This window comes from Tilletiopsis washingtonensis (assembly GCF_003144115.1).
Source record: "Tilletiopsis washingtonensis strain MCA 4186 unplaced genomic scaffold FA09scaffold_18, whole genome shotgun sequence".
Lineage (NCBI taxonomy): Eukaryota > Fungi > Basidiomycota > Exobasidiomycetes > Entylomatales > Tilletiopsis > Tilletiopsis washingtonensis.
The window spans coordinates 508,535-527,314 of NW_020312015.1; the positions used below are offsets into that span (position 1 = coordinate 508,535).

The 18,780-nt window shown below is 66.8% G+C and overlaps 5 protein-coding genes across 5 annotated transcripts; 2 read left to right on the plus strand and 3 right to left on the minus strand.

Moving 5' to 3' along the window:
• Positions 1-2,927: 2,927 nt before the first annotated feature.
• On the minus strand, positions 2,928-3,824 carry FA09DRAFT_284728 (protoheme IX farnesyltransferase; the record flags this gene model as incomplete). Its single annotated transcript, XM_025739875.1, has 1 exon — positions 2,928-3,824. A coding segment is annotated over one exon (897 nt), but the record flags the coding sequence as incomplete, so codon positions are not given.
• Positions 3,825-6,705: 2,881 nt separating this feature from the next.
• Positions 6,706-7,014, plus strand: FA09DRAFT_284040 (hypothetical protein; the record flags this gene model as incomplete). Its single annotated transcript, XM_025739860.1, has 1 exon — positions 6,706-7,014. A coding segment is annotated over one exon (309 nt), but the record flags the coding sequence as incomplete, so codon positions are not given.
• Positions 7,015-8,061: 1,047 nt separating this feature from the next.
• FA09DRAFT_331528 (putative SCF complex member Cullin 1) lies at positions 8,062-11,656 on the plus strand. The gene is made up of 15 exons (XM_025743064.1): positions 8,062-8,319; positions 8,394-8,439; positions 8,517-8,643; positions 8,745-8,824; positions 8,882-9,049; positions 9,127-9,274; positions 9,411-9,637; positions 9,698-9,791; positions 9,846-9,982; positions 10,036-10,293; positions 10,348-11,005; positions 11,061-11,190; positions 11,247-11,376; positions 11,430-11,461; positions 11,517-11,656. The coding sequence occupies exons 1-15, from the start codon at positions 8,288-8,290 to the stop codon at positions 11,533-11,535; spliced, it is 2,286 nt and encodes a 761-aa protein (XP_025596588.1). The 5' UTR covers positions 8,062-8,287; the 3' UTR covers positions 11,536-11,656.
• Positions 11,657-11,779: 123 nt separating this feature from the next.
• FA09DRAFT_99508 (hypothetical protein) lies at positions 11,780-13,934 on the minus strand. Its single transcript, XM_025745935.1, has 7 exons — positions 13,760-13,934; positions 13,469-13,701; positions 12,721-13,414; positions 12,609-12,668; positions 12,331-12,547; positions 12,220-12,276; positions 11,780-12,163 (listed from the first exon to the last, which is right to left on the minus strand). The coding sequence occupies exons 2-7, from the start codon at positions 13,561-13,563 to the stop codon at positions 11,961-11,963; spliced, it is 1,326 nt and encodes a 441-aa protein (XP_025596589.1). The 5' UTR covers positions 13,564-13,701; positions 13,760-13,934; the 3' UTR covers positions 11,780-11,960.
• FA09DRAFT_99583 (hypothetical protein) lies at positions 13,934-15,429 on the minus strand. The gene is made up of 3 exons (XM_025745936.1): positions 15,216-15,429; positions 14,415-15,155; positions 13,934-14,292 (listed from the first exon to the last, which is right to left on the minus strand). Exons 1-3 carry the CDS (start codon positions 15,313-15,315, stop codon positions 14,249-14,251), a joined length of 885 nt encoding a protein of 294 aa, XP_025596590.1. The 5' UTR covers positions 15,316-15,429; the 3' UTR covers positions 13,934-14,248.
• Between the last annotated feature and the right edge of the window lie 3,351 nt (positions 15,430-18,780).

The window sequence follows — 18,780 nt, forward strand, 5'->3', positions numbered from 1 at the left end:
CACGATGCGTTCGGCGGCGGCTACAGTGCGCCTTCGCGTGCTGTGCCGCACGAGGACGACGCTGCCGGTGCGCTGCCATCCACTCCGGTGGCTCGCATCGCCGCCTTCAGCCAGAAGAAGCAGACATCCTCATCGTCGGCCGACTCGGTGCTACGCTCGTCGCCGCTCGACAACATCATCTCTACGTGCCGCACCTCCTCTCACGACTCGGATGTCGTGTCGCCGTCCAGCGTTCCCTTCGACGCGCCTCGTCCACCGCTGCTGCATAGCGTCTCAGCCGGCCAAGGCGTGCTGGGTGCAGCCTTCTCGCGCGTCTCGAGCATGCGCACCACCGAGCCGCCGTCGGAGCAACACGCTGATGAAGTCATTGTCACGCGCGTTGCTGTGACGCACGAGCAGGGCGTCTCGTCGCAAGCAATGACAGTCGTCAAGTCGGAGCAAGGGCACATCAGCACAACAACCAGCGCCGTCCGTGACGATGGTGTCGACGCCGGCGCAGCGCCCAGAGCGCCCTCGCCGACGGCTTCGTCGGCTGTGGGACCTCTGCCGAAGGGGATGCTCTTCAGCGACCCACTGTCGCCTACGTACGCGGAACGCGCAGCTGCAAGGCCCGCACCGCCTGTCTCTGCGCCGCGCCCTGCCAAGCGCACCAAGACTGCGCCTGCCAAGCCGGCCTCGGCTCCAACAGCACAGAGCGGCGGAACGATTGCACCTCATCGTCGCGAAAGCACAGTGGACGCCCAGCAGAGCAACAAGCAGCAGCAGCAGCAGGAGGTCGAGAAGACTCGTCGCCTGGAGAATGCGCCGGCGAGCCGCCGCGTGGAGAACACGCCGTCCAGCCGTCATCTCGAGAACACGCCGTCGAGCCGTGAAGCTGAGGCATGGCGTCAGCGCCAGCAAACTGAGCAGCAGCTGCAGCAGCAGCAGCAGCAGCAGCCGCGCGCCAAGGTTGAGCACGAGCAGCGTCCAGAGCTCGCGGTCCTCGTGCCGGCCGACTTTTCGTCCTTGCGGTCGCCGCCACCCGGCTTTGCCGCCGAGTCCGGCCCGCAGCTGGTCGCTCCAAAGGCACAGCGTGCCAGCCTCTTCGCGATGCCGAATTCGATAGAGCAAAGCTCCGCTCAGCCGCCTGCTCCACCGACCGTCAAGCAAGCGACCTATGCGCCGCGAGCGTCCCTCCCGCCTACGGCTCGGCAGGGCGCGCCTGCGACGGAGCAGGTCTTGCGGCAAGAGCCACAGCGCTCCGTCTCTCAGCCGTCAGTCGCACCGGTCGTCACTGCTCGCTCCCAACCTCCACCGCTTCCGCGTACCACGTCGGCCATCTCCGCGAAGGAGGCGGCTGCGACAGCGTCCGGTCCCAAGGGACGCAAGATCAAGCTCAGCCTGCCAGGCCCGCTGTCGCCCGAGACATTCCCGTACGGCGCACAGGATCAGGTGGCGACGCCAACGCCGACCTCGCCGCCCGCCACAGGAGGCAGCGCCATTCGTCAGAGCCGCATCGCCTTCGCAGCCGACCCTCGCGCGCAGGCTGCCGCGCCAGCATCGCGCGTTGCTCCCTCGACCACCGGCTCGGGACGGGTCAAGACGGCAGAGGAGCGCGAGCGCGAATACCTCGGCCTGCCCGCACCGCCAGGCAGCAAGGGCCGCGTTGTGAACGGCGGACGCTCTCAAGCACAGGAAGACGCGGCCCGCGAGGCTGCAGCTCGAGCGCGCGAGGACGCCGAGCGCGTCAAGCGCTTCGAGGCGTGGCGTGCCGAGAAGGAGCAGCACGAGCGAGCGGCTCGCGAAAAGGAGGCCAAGGCCCGAGCTACTGCCGAGGCGGAGCGCGTCCGCCGCAGCAGCATACCGGCGCCGGGCCCGAGCCAGATTGCGGCAATCCTGCCGCCCGTCGAGATGAAGTGGACCTGGCTGGGCAAGAAGCCCAAGCAGCCGGCGCCGTACACGCCGCTGCCCGCTCCGTCGCAGCTCGGCGCCGACATTGGCGACGAGCGCGATGCGTTCACCGCCGGCGCTGCGGCGCGCGAGGACATGGAGCAGAGCGCACAAGCACCTCCGAGCCACGTCCGTGCGGGCGTCGGAGCCGGCCGACGTGCCTCTGCGCCGCTGCATCCAGGCGCACAACAGCAGCAGTCCGGCTTTGCCGTCGGCAGCGTTGCTCCGCGCGGTGCGGTCATGGACCCGACTCGGCAGCAATACCCGGTCGTCAAGCCGTACCCGGACGCACCAGGCATGCCCCGCCCTCGCACCAGCGCGCCGGCCCAGCCGTATCCTGCGAATGCAGGCATGCCGCAGCGCCATGGCGACCAGCCGCGGCAGGCCAGCGAGCGCTACTGGGCCTCCAACGGTTACAGCAGCGGCGGACGTCACTCAGCCATGCAGTACCCGCAGCAGGCGCTGCAGCCTTCGGACTTCGCGCCGGCGCCCAGCAACGCCGTCGGCTCGTACACGCAGCGTCCGGCGCCGCGTGCTCGCGCCTCCTACGACCCGTACACTGGCGAGCCGGCGTCGTTCCGCGGCCGTCCAGACCCGCGTGGCCCGCGCCACTCCTACCAGCAGCCACGCGCGGCGCAACGTCCCGACGCCTACACGTCGCTGCCCAGTCGCGGCCGCGTCGTCTCGGATCCCAGAGCGGCCCCAGCGCCGCACCGAGAGCAGCGGCCGCGCCAGGAGCTGCGCGACGGCTTCCACTTTGAGAGCTACTAATGCCGCTGCCACCTTGACTCTCCATCGCGACGCCTCGCCTCATGCTTCTCCCTCCTCTGCGCGCAGCGTCTCTGTATGGGCTGTGCATTGCAATCAGATACCCCCACGGACATCTGTGCTTGCACCTCGTGATGCGCCTAGACGCACTTGTCCTCGACGGCTCGCACGGGAGTGTTAGCTGGCGCAGCGGGTCCGAAGCCGAGACGCTCGAGAAGGCCGTCCCAGAGGCCCGTCTTGCAGACCATGGCGAGCAGCATGACGGCGGGCAGGTGCACGAGGCTGACCCAGAAGCACCAGCGTGCGGCCTTGTCGCTCTGGTCGCGCCAGAAGCGCCAGCTGGCGTGGATGAAGGCGACGTTTGCGGGCAGACTGAGCAGCGCGTAGATGGGATGCACGGCGCCCGTCAGAGGCAGAGCGGCGCAGAGCGGCAGACAGGCGATGGCGTAGCGCAGTGCCGTGCGGCGATTGAGCAGCGGGTGCGAGGCCGACATCATGCGGTAGCCGCCGCGCGCATACTCGCTGCGAAGGTTGTGCGAGAGGGCGTTGAAGTGCGGGAACTGCCATGCGAAGAGCAGCCCGGCCAGCAGCCAGCCTGGCGCGTCGGAGAGCTGCAAGAGCGAGTCCGTCGCTGCCGTCCAGCCCATCAGCGGCGGGATGCCGCCGACCAGCGAGCCGACCCAGGTGTTGACGATGTGGACGCGCTTCAGCGGCGTGTACACGAAGGCGTACAGGATGATGTTGGCGGCGCCCAGCACGCCCGTCAGCGGGTTGACGGCGAGCGAGAGAATCGTGACGCCCGACAGACCCATGATGCCGGCGTACGTGGCGCCGTGTAGCGGCGTCACCAGACGCGCAGGCAGCGGCCGGTTGCGCGTGCGCGGCATCTGCGCATCGTACGGCGCCTCGAGCAGCTGATTGGTCGCGTTGGCGGCGGCCGAGCAGGCGGCCGTGCCGGCAGTGAGCGCGAGCAGCACGAGTGGCCCGCTGGACACAGCCAGTGATGCTGGACACAGCGCATAGCCGGCCATGGAGGTGAGCGTGACGAGGAGCGTGAGGTTGCCCTTGCCGAGCTGCACGTAGGCGCGCTTGAGCGTCTTGGCCGTCAGAGCCGGCACGGGCCGGTAGCCTTCGCTGATCGCGGCAGCAGGCGTGGTGGGCAGCGAGAGCGGGCCCGAGAGCGGCGCACGCGTGGGATCGTTGGACGCCGGCGAGTGTGGAGAGGCGGCCGGCGCCAGCAGCTCGGGCGTGAGGACGGGCGAGAAGAAGCTGTACGGCAGCGAGCTGGGCGCACCGCTGCCAGAGGAGGTAAAGGAGCTATCTCGGGCACCGTAGCCTGGCGGCAGACCCGATGCACCTCCGCTGCTCTGCTGCATGCTCGATGCCGTGTGCTGCCAGCGCTGCTGCCGTGCGGCCAGGCGCGAGGGCAGGCGTGGGGTGGACGACGCCAGGCGCAGCTGTGCGCGCGAGGCGGCGGCGGCCAGCGGCACGACGCGGCTCGCCGCAAAGGCGGGCGACCATGGCCCGGTGACGAGGCGCGACGAGACGAGCAGCATGGCGTGGACGCTCGTTGTGTGGTGAGGTGTTGGTGTGGTGACGGCAGAAGGACGTGCTCTTGGTGCGAGGGCGAGGCTGGGGCTGCTGCACGGCTTGAAATTCCCACGCCCGCGCGGCACGTGACCTCGTCGCCCCTCCGCTGCTGCTCCTTCACACAACTGCCGTCCTCCCAAGCCCCAGAAGGGCAGATGGGGCACATTTTACGGCTCAATATGCGCAATACATGCTCTCGAGTGCCTCTAGGTCCTTCTTGGCGCCGTCTGACTGCTGAGCCGGGCGCTCGGAGGCGAGCAACTCTGTGAAGCGTCGAAAGCGCGGCCGGGCTTTGCAAAACGAGCCCCACGTGACTTTCTGCCGCTCACCCGGCACTGCTGCCTCCAAGACAGCTACCACGACCTCAGTGAGACACGAACGGTCGGCCCAGAGCATCTCAGACAGGCCAAGGCGAAGAGAGTATGTCTTGCGAAGGGCAGAGGCCCAGGCAGCTCTGAGCCGAGTGACGCGGTCCGGCTCGTCTTGCTGACTCAGCAGCCCGCGCCTCGAGGTCCGAGGCATCCGACTCGCCTCCAGAGCAACACACGGCGCCACCCACCGCATGCTGCATGCACGAAAGCATCCGCATGCCGGTCAATTGTGCGTCGAGCAAGACTGCGATCGAGGTGCGGTGTGCGAAACAGAGAACGACGGCGGAGCGGGGCCGAGCGGACGGGACGCGCACTGCGCTCGGCTGTCGGATGGGCAGCGTCATGCGTCTGGCGGGCGGCGCGCGCGCAGACGACGCGCACCCGACCACCGGACGGTCCGCCGCCACATTTTGCTGGGCAGGACCCACAATCCAGTGATCTGCAGCACAAGTGATGCAGCCAGAGGTTGCTGATCGGCGATTTCCAGAGCTGCAGAATGCAGACTGCTTGCTGGACAGGCCGGAGGATCAAGAGGCCCCAAGCTGCGCGCTGCTCCGTGCCGTCAGCGCGTCACGGCGCCGCCGCGCGCGCGAAGGCCAACGTCGTGCACCCGTCACGACGACCGCTGACCCACAGTATGAGAACGCAAGGTTCCGGCGCCTTGGCGAGGGATCTGCATCGTCATCAGCACTCCTTGACGCTGCTTCATACGCCAGAGCGACTCAGGATGCGTGAGCGTGATGAGAAAGTGTGGAGAGGCGCGCTCTCGTCTTGCTCCTGCAGACACCGCGAGGCGCGAGCGCGAATCACGCGGCACCGACGCAGGCACGGCGAGACGGCAGCTTGCCAAGGCCCAGGATGCGGATGTGCCGTGCGCAAGCGAGATGCGGAAGCGCATCAGCCGCACCGAGAGGGTCAGCCGCTCAGCGATCGCCGGCCGTGCGGACGGGCCGCCTCACAGGGTTGCGCTCGGAGGGGGGCCGAGCGGGAGGAAAGAACGTCTTCCGAGAAGGCGTTGGCCTGCCGCTGCGTGCGCTCGCTCAAACGCCTGCAGGACGCGCGGCGCTAAGCAGCCTCGCCGTGCAGCACGCGCACGGCGCCAGTGTGCCGGCGAGGGCGCGGCGTCCTACGGCCGCAGCTCCGCGCTGCTCGCATGCTGCCGTCCTGCGCGGCGCCGCCGCGCAAGAGCAAGCCGAGCAAGGCTGCCCCTCGGACGAAGAGCGAAGCAGCGGCAGCCCCAACGCTCGCACCGCAGCCTAGCGGCTAGGGCCCCTGAGCAGCGACGACGGCGACGAGCGAGAGGAGCATCTGCTGCAGCACGACGACATGTACGGTGCTCTGGCGGCGTGCCTGTCCTGATGCTGCTGTTCTGCGGCTGCCGCTGATGATCTGCATGCTTGCAGCGCAGAGAGGGGCCAGCACCAGCCGCACCCGGCGCACGGCTGTAGAGTTGCGTGACGCACCGCCAGCCGGCCGCCCCTATTGGCCCTCTCGCTGCAGCACAACACAGGCCGCCTGCGCTACGGCTGCCCGATCGAACGAGCGAGGCAAGGCTGCAGCTGGGTGCTGCTGCTGCATTTGCCCCGCTCGGGTGCGGCTGCCCCTAAGCGGAGCACACTGTCGGCCTGCAGACAGCCACGCAGGCACCGACGATCCGGCGCTCCGACGAAGGCTGGACTTGCCTTGCCTTACCGTGCGCTGCATGAGAGCCTCTGGCTCCGACGACCATACACATAGCCCGACAGCGAGCCACACTTGCCTCCTTCTCCACGCCCACCACCTCCTCAAGCTCCATCTCCCACCGTCTGCTCGACTCGCCCTCCTCCAAGCCCGCGCGACTTCCTTCGCGCCGACCTCTACCCTCTCTCACTCGGCTGCTCTCTCACACCGCACCTCTCGCTCTCTCGCAGCGATGCACTTCGCTACGCCTCTCCTCTGCCTCGCCGCCGCGCTCCTCGCCTCCGCCGAGCATGCGCCTCACGCCCGCTCGCACAAGGGCCTGCTGCGCCGCTTCGGCGCGGCGCAGGTGGAGCAGCGCGCCGCCGAGGCGGGCTCCAGCCTCGACCCTCGCGGCGAGCTGGCGCGGCGCGCCTACTCCGGCCGCGCCACCTACTACGCTGCGGGCCTCGGAGCCTGCGGCACGGTCAACAAAGCAAGCGACGCAATAATTGCGATGAATTCGGCACAGTTCAGCGGCTCGTGCTACCGGACCATCACGATTGGCTACGGCGGCAAGACGGCGACGGCCACCGTCACGGACCTGTGTCCTGGCTGCCCGTACGGCGCCATCGACATGTCGCAGGGTCTCTTTGAGTACTTTGCAGACACGAGTCTTGGCGTGATCCAGGTGCAGTGGGCCTTTGGCAACTCGCTTGACGATGCGCCACGGACGACGACGACGCGGCGGACAAGCACCACACGGCCACCTCCGCCGCCGACGACGACGACGTCGACGCGCTCCTCGACGCGCTCGCAGCCCACCAGCTCGAGCAGCAGCACGCCGTCGCCGACGAGCAGCAGCTCGAGCAGCAGCGAGGCCGACGAGACGAGCTCGACGTCGACCGAGGCGAGCAGCACGCCCGTGTCCAATTTCGACGGCCTCAATCGCGTCGTGGGCGTCATGTTCGACATGGCCAATGCCGGACAGGAGGGCGAGCCGGCCAGCTCCTCGGCAGCTGCCTGAGCAGCTGGTGTACATCGTTGCTCTCGCTCGCCTCGCCTCGCTGCCGTCATCCGCCTCGTCTCTGTCCGCATGCATCGCTCGCCACGTCTCGCTTCACGCCCTCGCCACGTCTCGCCGTCTCAAGCCTCGCTCTCTCGCCTCTCTCCACACCTCGCAGTCACGTACCCAAGGTCACGGTCGTCAAGGACTTCAGTTCTGCTCTTTCGCGCTCTGCCTCGTCGCACGAGCCCTTTCTCCGCCCGTATTCCCACTCCACTGAGCCTGAGCCTCGGATGGCGCCGCCAACGCAGCGCACGATCTGCTCGCCACCCTCGGCGTATGCCCAGTGCACCACAGCTCGATGCTCCACCCTCCGCGCATGCTAGATGCCTGCTGCCCTCCATCATCACACACACACCACGCCAGCCTGCATACTCACCCCAGCCCTCGTCGCGCGCGCGCGCCACTGCTGCGCGCGCGGCCTGTACTTCTATATCCAGTTATCCTCTGTGCCCCCCCTGTCTGTGCTGCTGCTATGCATTGATGAGACGGGGGCAGGTGATGAGGGAGCGCAGACGAGGACGGTCCACGTGATGAGAACGCAGCAAGAGCCGCTCCACACGACGCGGCGGCGCGCGGCGCAGCGCCAGCGCCGTCAGGCCGCGCCGCATCGCCGCGCCCACAGCCGCCGGCTCGAGCGCGTGGCGCGCCGTGCTCGACTGACGCATCGCCGTCTCCTCTCCACCACCATCTCCCTTCCTTCGCGCTCTGCTGTTCCCGGACGCTCCCTGGCTCTTCGCACGACCTGCGCCTAGCTCCTGCAGTGCCCTTCGGCCACACTGCTCCGCCGCCCGCTTGCCCGATCGCAGATCAGCTGCGCAGGCTCGCGCTGCGCACAAGCCATCGTCTCGTCGTCGCGTGACGCTCCGTGCTGCCTCGGCGCCGCGGCGCTGCGTGTCTGCCCAGCATGGCTAAGGTCCAGCTGCCGTCGCCGTTCGAGTGCGTGTGCTGCTTGCTGCAAAGCGCTCGCATGTCCTTGTCTGCCTCGCTGCTGACAGCTCGGCATCGCTCAGCTTGCCGGCAACATGGGCGTACCTGGAGGGCGGCGTGTCCATCATGGTGTGTCGATCGTGATGCCCTTACGCGCGCTCCTTCCTTGTACCTTCGCTTTTGCCTGAGCTAATTCTCGCTCGCAGATGACGCGCCTGACCGAGGGCATGAGCTACCAGCGCTACATGGAGCTCTACACCGTCGCCTACAACCACTGCACCTCGAGTCGCATGAATGCACCTTCGGACAGCCTGGGCAGCTCGGGACGAGCTGGTGAGTAACTGCAGTGGAGCCGCGGAGCTTCAGCCTTACAAGACGTGCTGCTGTAGCTCGACGCTGAGCTCGCTGCTGACTGCCGCGCGCTCGTCGCACAGCTGGAGCGAATCTGATGGGCGCTGAGCTGTACGACCGGCTGAGCAAGTACTTTGTCTCACATCTCCGGACCGTCGCAGCTGTGCGTAACTCTCTCTCTCCTCGTGCCACCTATGCTCACCCTCTCTCGCCGTGCCAGGGTGCGGATGACCTGACAGATGAGGCCCTGCTGCGCTACTACGTCGCAGAGTGGGACCGCTACACGACGGGCGCCAACTTTGTGCACCGTCTCTTTGCGTATCTGAACCGTCACTGGGTGCGGCGCGAGAAGGAGGAGGGCAAGAAGGACACGCACGTCGTGTACACTGTGAGTTGCGCTGCTGCGTCTACCTCCACACAAGCAGAGCAAGGGCAGCGAGGCTGATGCTGGATCCTGTGCTGCAGCTGGCGCTCGTGCAGTGGAAGACACATATGTTTGCGGCGGTACAGAAGAAGGGACGCCTGGTGGCGGCGCTGCTGAAGCAGATTGAGAAGCAGCGTAACGGAGAGACCATCGAGACGAGCCTGGTCAAGAAGGTGGTGGACTCATTAGGTGAGTGTGCGGGCAGGGAGACCAGCGTAGCGGGAGAGAGTCGAGGAGCGTTCTACACAGCTTGAAGCTGTGGCGCTGCCAGCTGCGCGTTGTCTGTGCGGTTGGCCATCACTGCGCGTGCTGACGCCCCGACCAGTCTCGCTGGGCCTGGACGAGTCGGACAGCACGCGGCAAAACCTGGACGTGTACCGCAATGAGTTTGAGCGTCCCTTCCTCGTGGCCACCGAGATCTACTACAAGGCCGAGAGCGAGACGTTCATTGCGGAGAACAGCGTGACGGACTACATGCGCAAGGCCGAGGCACGCCTGCGCGAGGAGGAGAGCCGCGTGGAGATGTATCTGCATGCCACGACGAAGCGCCAGGTGAGTCGTGTTGGCGTGATGTATGGCGAGGCAGGGAGGCTGACAAGCGCGCGATCACAGCTGGTGCAGACGTGCGACGCCGTGCTGGTGCGGGGCCACGCGCAGATGATGTGGGACGAGTTCCAGTCGCTGCTGGACCTGGCGAAGACGGATGGTGAGTGCAGACTGGAGGGCGGCTCGCAGCGCCGCATCTGACTCGGCCGGGCAGACCTCTGGCGCATGTACAACCTCCTCTTCCGCATCTCCGACGGCCTGGAGCCATTGCGAGAGAAGTTCGAGCTGCACGTCAAGCGCGTGGGCCTGGCGGCAGTCGAGAAGGTGGCAGGCGAGAGCGCGGATGCAGTCGTGAGTGGCGCTGGCCGAGCGCCGAGGCCACAAGCTGATGCATGGAAGTACAGGATGCGGCGGCGTACGTCAGTGCTCTGCTCTCGGTGCATGCCAGCAGCCTGGAGATGGTGCAGGCGGCGTTCCGCTCCGAAGCGGGCTTCCTGGCGGCGCTCGACAAGGCGTGCCGCGACTTTATGAACCGCAACAAGGCGACGGGCACGAGCAACAGCAAGAGCCCCGAGCTGCTCGCAAAGCACAGCGACGGGCTGCTGAAGAAGAGCAACAAGAGCACCGAGGAGCAGGGGCTGGAGGATGCGCTGAACCAGGTCGTGAGTGGCCCGCTTGGCTTGTGCTGGGGCTCGGCTGACAGGGCACATGCGCAGATGGTCGTGTTCAAGTACATCGAGGACAAGGATGTTTTTCAGAAGTTCTACTCCAAGATGCTGGCCAAGCGCCTCGTCAACTTCTCGTCTGCCTCCGACGACGCCGAGGCAAGCATGATTGCCAAGCTCAAGGAGGCGTGCGGCTTCGAGTACACGAACAAGCTGCAGCGCATGTTCACCGACATGGGCCTGTCGAAGGAGCTCAACGACAGCTTCCGCGAGGTGTCGGGCAAGAACGCCGACGACGCGGGCAGCAGCAAGGGCGGCGACGTCGACTTCTACGCCCTCGTCCTCGCAAACGGCTTCTGGCCGCTCGCCGAGCCGACGACGGAGTTTGTCATTCCCACCGAGCTGCTGGCGACGTACACGCGCTTCGAGCGCTACTATGGCGCCAAGCACAGCGGACGGCGCCTGGCGTGGCTGTGGCAGCTGTCGAAGAACGACCTCAAGACCAACTACCTCAGCCAGAAGCTCATCCTGCAGACGAGCGCGTACCAGAGCGCCGTGCTGCTGCAGTACAATGCCAGCGACAGCCTGACGATGGCCGAGCTGCACAAGGCCACGGGGCTCAACGAGGCGGCGCTCAAGGCGGCCCTCGGCCCGCTGGTCAAGAGCAAGCTGCTCGTGCAGGACGGCGACTCGTACGACATCAACGAGGGTGGGTGCGATGCGCGCCGTTCCCATCAGTCGCGTGCTCACACTCCGTTCTACAGACTTCAAGTCAAAGAAGGTGCGCGTCAACCTCAACGTGCCCGTCAAGTCGGAGCAGAAGGCCGAGTCGAGCGACGTGATGCGCACCGTCGACGAGGACCGGCGCATGCTGCTGCAGGCCACCATTGTCCGGTGCGTGCCAGTTGTCATCTCTGCGCCACTGTGCTGACCCGCGTTCCGCCGCACAGCATCATGAAGGCGCGCAAGACGCTCAAGCACACCAACCTCGTGCAGGAGGTCGTGCAGCAGGTGTCTGCGCGCTTCCAGCCCAAGGTGCCCGACATCAAGAAGGCCATCGACCAGCTCATCGACAAGGAGGTGCGTCTGCCGCATCTCGACCGGCGTTGCAGAGCTGATGCCTTTGTCTGCAGTACCTCGAGCGCGTGGAGGGCGAGCGAGACAAGTGCGTGCTCGTAGCGTGGCTTGAGCGCTGCTTCCGCTCACGCTCTTCCGCGCAGGTACCAATACCTGGCCTGATGGGGCCCAGCATGCTGCCGTGCCATGCCGCCGTGCCCGCTTCTCTCTCTTCGGGCTCTTCATCGTTTGTTTTTCCCTTCATCCCCGTCAAGCTCTCTCGCTCGCACTTCATCTGTCCCGTCCCGATCCCCGCATCCATTCCCCACCCCACTCGCCTGCCAACGGGCAGGTCCCCATCGCACTCATTCCTGTTTGGCCGCACGCGCGAGAGAGACACACACACACACCCTACAATGGCACGACGCCTGGTCCTCGTGCGGCGCGCTGGTGACGGTATATTACGGGGAGCAGGGTGACGCATGAGGCGGTGTCATGAGACGGTGGCTGAGTGAGCGGCGCATTAAGGCGTGACGACGGCTGCTCGTTTTGGGCTGGCGCAGAGAGAGTGCGGCGGTGAGAGAGAAGTGGAGAGACTTGCTGTGAGGTCATGAGCCGGCCCGCTCGGCGGCGGCGGCACCGAGGACGAGCTGCGCCTGAAGCTCCTGCTTGGTGCGCTCAACGGCGCTGCGCGAGAGGATGCCAGCCTCGCTCTGGCTGGCGTACGTGCCGGAAGGCAGCTTGGCGCGAGCAGCCTCGTGTGCCTTGATGGCCGACGAGAGGTCTTGGAGGTAGGGCACAAAGGAGCGGTCTGCGTGCGGCGCTTCAGCGTTATTGCGCACAGCCTGGGGCGGCAGCGCTACTCACGATGGCCGCTGGCGGCATGCAAATCGGTGCCGAGACGGAGCAAGCGCACCCAGGAGTCTGTGCGGTGCCTCTATGAGCGCGAGCCTGTGCGGCGCGTGCCAATGCGCTCACCCAGCTCTGCGAGGTTGGCAATGGGCGTCGTGGCGTCGGTCGCCCTGCGCAGCAGCGCCAGGCGGTCCGTCTCGATCTCCCGCAGACGGAATGTCCAGCTCTGAAGCCAGGCGGTAACGGTGGCTGGCATCTGGCCGGCGGGCCTGCTGGTGCTGGCATGGAAGATGCCGAGCGCTTTGTGGCAGGCGAGACGCACCCGCACACCGGCGAGGCACATCTGCAGGTGCTGGCGTGAGCGCGCGCTATAGGCGAGGGATCGCAACGGCCGAGCTCACTGCGTTGATCATGTCCCGGCCGTGTGCCAGGCGAATGTCGGTCAGGTAAGGCGCGGTGATGGCCTGGATGTCGTGGTGAGCGTCTCTATCTCTCCAACGTGCGCTCGCTGCTCACCTCCAGCAGGAACTCGTACTGCTCGAGTTCCTCCAGCACGTCTGCGTGAACCGGCTGTGCGCCCTCGCCATATGCGAAGAGCAGGTGCGGCATCTGCTCGTCACGCACCGCCAGCTTCTGGGCGAGGCGCATGATGCACACGCCGACGCGCACCTGGAAGCGGCTGCTGTAGTACGACTCGGGCAGCGCATCGCGGTGGCGGTACAGCAGCGACGGCGACCAGCTGGTGCTGGGTGGGATATGCAGCGTGTTTGAGCAGACGAAGGGCCGATCGGGCTGCCGATCCAGGTTGCGAACGCCTTGGTTGCTCGGTGCCCAGCAGAGGCGCACGGCCACCTCTCGCTGAATCTCGGCCTCGAGCGTCAAGCCGGGCTGCGGCGGGGCGATGCGTGCAAAGTCGGGATGTGGCGGCGGAACGGGCGCATGGTCCGCCATGTTCGTCGATGCTGCCACCTTCTGCGGCAGCTGCAGAGCGTAGAGCAGACCGACGAGGAAACGCAGCATGGCAATCTGCCGGTCTGAGCCGCGAGCCTCGAGCAGGGCCAGCGCCGACGTGGCCTGGATGGCTTCCATGCCGCGTGCTAGATCGTCGATACCGCTCGTGTGCAGATGGGCGTGCGCAGCATCCGCAAGGGCGCGAGAGAGGGCGCGCTGTTCAGAGCCGATCGATGGGGTGACCTCGAACCACCCTTCGCTGTAGAGCACATGAGTCCGTGGCCTCAGACGGGCTCTGACCGCGTATACTCACTGACTGGGATCGACGAGACAGCCGACAGAGGCGATGGCGAAGTAGAGCGCGGGATAGACGCAGCGACGTCGCTCCTCGGACAGAATGCCGCTCATCAAGGAAGGCGGGTGTGTGAGGTACACCAGCCTGCAAGAGCATCCCGCGTGAGAGCGGTAGCGAGCGGTACAACACCTCGCACTCACGAGATGCTGCCGCTGCAGAACTGCCACAGCGACGTGCGAAGAGCGGATGTGCTGCTCTCCTAGGATGAGCGCGTGCCTGTGGCGGAAGAGCCAGCACAGCAACACTCACGCGGCAGCTCTGCTACTCGAGCCGTGCGCTTGGAACACGCTCAGTATCTCGTCCCACCAGCCCGTCTGCGATCCTGCTCCCGGGGCGCGTGCAAGCTGCGGCGACGTCTTGCGGTCGGCACGCTGCGCAGCGGACCTCACCGCATCGTCCTGCGCGCCTGCTTCCGGCGACGACGCATCTGCTTCGACAGCGCCAAGCGTCATGACATCGACGGCATCTGCGAGCGCGCCGAGATCGCCGAGGATGTCGGTGAGATGGCCAGCGTGCGGACGAGGCGGCGAGTTAGGCGTCGGCATCGTCGGCGACACGTCGATGTCCTCCAGAATGGGCATGGAGCCGCCTGCGCTCGCCTGTGCAGGCTGCAGCAGGCTTGTTGGGCCCGAGGCAATCGACGGCAGTGACGATGCTGCGTCACCATCGATGCCTTCTCCAGCAGCCAGAGCAGCTGGCACCGCAGCAGACGGGTCGGCCGCTGCTGCGACGTCGACGCTATCGCTGGCGCGACGCCTCTGCGCCCGGGCTTCTTGACGTATCTGATCGAAGGAGGGGCGCATGCTCAACGGCGCCGCCACGCTCGCAGAAGACGCAGACGGCACAGCGACAGGCAGGCTTGCGGCCTCGCCGTCGTCGCTGATGCCGCTTCTCAGTGACTTACGGCGATGTTTCTCCTTCGTGGCGCCCGAGTCGTGGCGCTTGCTGCTTCCGCTCGCCTCGTCCGCACTTGTGACTGCACTACTTGTAGTCGATGCATCCACGTTGCGCTGTTGTGCTCTTCGCTTCGCCGCAGGTGGAAGCGTGTACTCGCACGTCTCGCCACGGCGCTCGCATTGGCGACATGGATCTTCTCCATCGCAGCGCAGCTTGCGTGTGCGACAGAAGCGACATGCGAGAATGGCACGACGAGTAGGCTTGCCGTCGTCCGCGACTGCGATGTTGTCCTGCGACGCAGATGCCGGAATGCTACTTTGGGGCCGAGCTGAGGTTGGCGTAGTGACGAGCGACGAAGGTCCGCTTGCGCTGGTCCGCCTTGCTGGTAAGGGCGCTATTGCGGATCGCATACTTGGTGGCGCACTCGTGTTGATCTGAAGCGGCTCTTGCAGATGCGACAGCTGCTGCGGCTCGTACGTCGCGACATTGGGCGGCCGGTGACCCGGTATAGGGTACAGGCCACTGCCCATCAGCAGCTCGTTGATGACGGCGTCGTTGTGCGAAGAGGAGGTCGGAGACAGGGCGGCGTCTTGCATCTGCAATGCACCGGCACTCGACTGAGGCACGTCGGATGGCATCGAGCCGGCTTGCGGCCAGAAGAGCGCGTCGCTAGGCCCGGCCTGGCTCATGCTGGCGAGCAACGAGTTGTTCGGATCGCTGATCATTTGCGCGAGCGTGAACGGCGAGACTGCAGTGGCATGTATGCGTCAGCAGATGGGTCTGAGATGCGCAAGGAGAAGACACGCACGCTCTCGCTCCGCAGAGCGGTCTGTGCTGGCATCGTCGCTGCGTGAATCGGAGTACGGTGCCTGCCGTGAGGAGCCGGGACGGTGCGGCGGACCCGCCATGAGGATGCTGGGTCCGTCCGCGCACGTAGACTAGGATCGAGACAGGGTGTAGTGCGTCTAAGAGGTGCAAGTGGGCGTGACGAGAGTATTGACGACGCGGGCCGTACAGGGAACGAGCAACGTGGCAGACAAAGGAACAAGCTCGACGCGCAAGGACGCGCGGAAAGAGCGAAGGCCGAGCGGACAAGAGGGGAGAGAGGGCGAGACTATACACAGACGGCAAGAGGCATGGGAGAGAGGCAGAGGGAGTCAGAGAGGGAGCGTGCGAAGCCGCCAGGCAGACATGTGTGGGTGTGTACACGCTTCCACGCTGCGCTGCGTCTTTGCCGACAAGGGCCGGAGGGGACCGAGCTGCGTCCGAGGCGCGAGTCGAGAGAGAGGCAGGCACTGCGGCACGCCACCGAGCTGCCTTGCTGGCCTGGCCGGCCGGGACAGAGGCGTGCAAGGGCGAGGGTGAGGGCGTGCAGCGGCTTCTTGCGCTTGCGTGCCGGAGGATGGGGGGATGGCGGTCGGTGTGTGAAGAGGCGCAGCGGCTTCGCAGATCAGACGCAGCCGCAGCCTGAGCGCTTCTCGGAAGGCGAGGCGGAAGCAGCGGCGGCGGCAGCGGCAGCGGCAGCAGCGCCAGCATCACGGCCGCCGCGGCCGGGAGCCGCTGCCTTGCGGCGCTGCGCGGCGCCGCGCGCGCGTCCGGCGCCGCTCCCTCGCGCTCTGGCCGCATGCCGCGACGTCTCCTGCCGCGGCGGCGGCGCTGCTCCTCGCCGCGGCGCCACACATCGGGACACTCGGCTTTGGCACTGCTCCGCGCGGCGGCCTCGACTGTCTCTGCGAGCACGCCCACGTCGAGGGAAGGGCGAGAGAGTCAGGCCCGCAAAGCGAGAACGACGCGGAGGGACCGTCGCCGCTGTGGTGTAGCGTTGGCCGCAGACGCTGCCTCGTGCCTCCATGTCGTCAGGGTGCGCCGTCGTACATGGGCGATGCGGTAGCGTGCGCATGCGCATGTGCATGGCAAGACTCCTTCTCGGGCGCGCCAACTTGCGCCGCGGTGCCTTGCTCGTCTGCGCTGCGTTCTGGGGCACATGCGCCAGCCTCGGCATGCCTCAGCGGCCTCGGGGCTAGCGAGCGGCACATATCGCGGCTGCGGTGCAGGCGCCGCAAGACCCCGCACCCCAGGCAAGGGCGCATGGCGAGCAGGAGGCGAGGCCCAGATCGTGCCTCGCATGGAGTCTGCATGTGAGAAGCAGCACGGCAAAGAGCAACTTGGGAGATCTCCTGCGCCCGAACGCGGGCCTGCCTTGCCAGCGGCAGCTTGGCACACGCTCCCGACGGTGGCGCGCTCATGACAAGCGGAAGCACTGAATGCGTCTTCCAAAGGCACATCACGCTGCGGCGAGCATGGCATTCCCACTTGCCGCGAATACGACTGCGGCAGACGTGCTCCGGGATCGCACCTGGTCGCATGAAGACAAGGGCTCGGCGACGGCGCCGAACTTTGCCGACTCGGCAGCGGCTGCAGGGCAGCAAAAGCGGGTGCCTCAGGCTTGCAGCAGCTGCTGTAGCGTGTGGTGCAGCATCCTGCATGCTGCCGCTGCTGCTGCTGCGTCCTCTTCTGCCCACTCGCTCGCACGTGTGAGGCAGCAGAGAGCGCTACGAGCTAGAGAGCGGCCTAGCGCTCCCGGGTGCACAACCCTGTGCATATTCGGCGCGGAGAAAGAGGCCGGGATGGTGAATGAGCTCGCTCAATGAGCGCCTCGGGCGTTGGACGCCGCAGCCATCAACGATCGCTTCCGACGCCGCGCCTGCTGCTCAATCTTGGCGGTCCGCCGGCGGCCCTTTTCCGCACAGCGACGGTTCTGCAGACCCTGGATGCCGAGTACCCTTCTTCTCTCTGACCCGGCTGCCCGGACCGCGTTGAGCGAACGTAAAGACACCGGTGCCGGGAATGCGGGTCGGGGGGCAGGCGCGCTCAGGGTGCAGCGGGTAGCCACGCCTTAGGCCCGTGCCATGTGTTTGTGCGCATCGCGAGAGCGTCGCGTGGGTCCCGAGTCTTGGGCCGTCGGGGGCCTGGCGTTGCACGGCCTGCGGCGTGCGGCACTGCCGGCCGTGCGGCTGGGATGTGGGAGGGCGAGACCCGAAGCTCGTGCTGGCGACTAGCGTACCATGGACGCACCTATCCAGATTGGACCTGTCCTTGCTCTCGGCACCCCGGCCGCTCTGCGCGTGCTCTTTCGCCGTGGGGTGTGCCAGCGCAAAGGCAGCCCGCAGCGGCAGCCGCGAACGTGTCAAGGCGGAGAGAGGCCGCGTTGATGCCGACACTGAGCATGCTGTGCCGTGCTGCACGCCGTGCTGCTGCTGGAGCTCGGCTGCCCAGCGCCGGCGCCGGAGCGAGCGAGATGCTCGTGGCTGCTGCAGCGCTGCCGGCAGCGCCGCCGCCGTCCGGAGCGTGGATGACGGGCCAAAAGTTTCCGCTGCACGTCGTGCGCGAGCCGCTGCAGGTCGCCGCGGCGCGTGGTCCCCGCTCTTGCGCGGCGTCCGGAGTCGGAGGCCAGCGCTCAGCTCCAGCGCAATCTCTCTGCGCCTGCGGCGGTGGGCCACTCGGCATCCATACCCAGGCACACTCCGACCGCCTCCGCTGTGTTCGGCTCCACCCGCTCGGCTGGTGCGCTCTCCTCTGCCTCGTTCTCGCAGCCCATCAGCAGTCGCCAGTGCCGGCCACGGTGGCGCGCGGCGATCTGCCGGTGCGCTGTGCGGCGGTGCCGCTGTTGGCGTGGGAACGCGCACCAAGACGGCGCCTCCTCTCCGCGGGACAAAGCCGCCGCGACTCCGGCCGTCCGGCGTCGGGGCCGGCTCGATGGTCAGGCGCCGCCGGCGCACGGGTGCGCAGCATCGCGTGCGGCCAGCATCCAGCCGTTCTCGCTGCCGCGGGCCACGCACAGCTCTCTGAGCTTGCCGTCGGTGCGCCGAGTGCTGAATCCACCAGGGCTGCGCAACGGGCGCAGCAGGCTCCACAGGCGTGCGCGGGCGCCGTCTTTCTGCCGTACGAGAGAGAGCATTGCCCGCGCGGGTCGCAGAGCCATTCTATTTCTCGTCGTGCCGGGCCCTCCTCGCCCTCCGGGGATGAGGCGGATGCCAATCCCGAGCTTGTTGGTGGGGCCTGGCAGAGGTCACGGAAGCGAAGAGGAGGAATGGTGGCAAGTCCTCTCAAGCTTATGCGCTCACAGGCCAGGCATCGATGGAGCGCAGCCAAGATCTTGCTGGTGCTCGAGCGCAGCCCTGGCCAGCCAGAGAGGATCGCAGCGTAGGTACGGCAAGCCCTGGCTCACGCTTGCGTCTTCACGTCGAGGCTGAGGTAGCGGTGGGTATAGCATGTCATTAAGTCATCTCTTTGAGTGGTGTGTGTGCATCTCTCTCTCTCTCTTTCTCTCTCTCTCTCTCTCTCTCTCTCTCTCTCTCTCTCTCTCTCTCTCT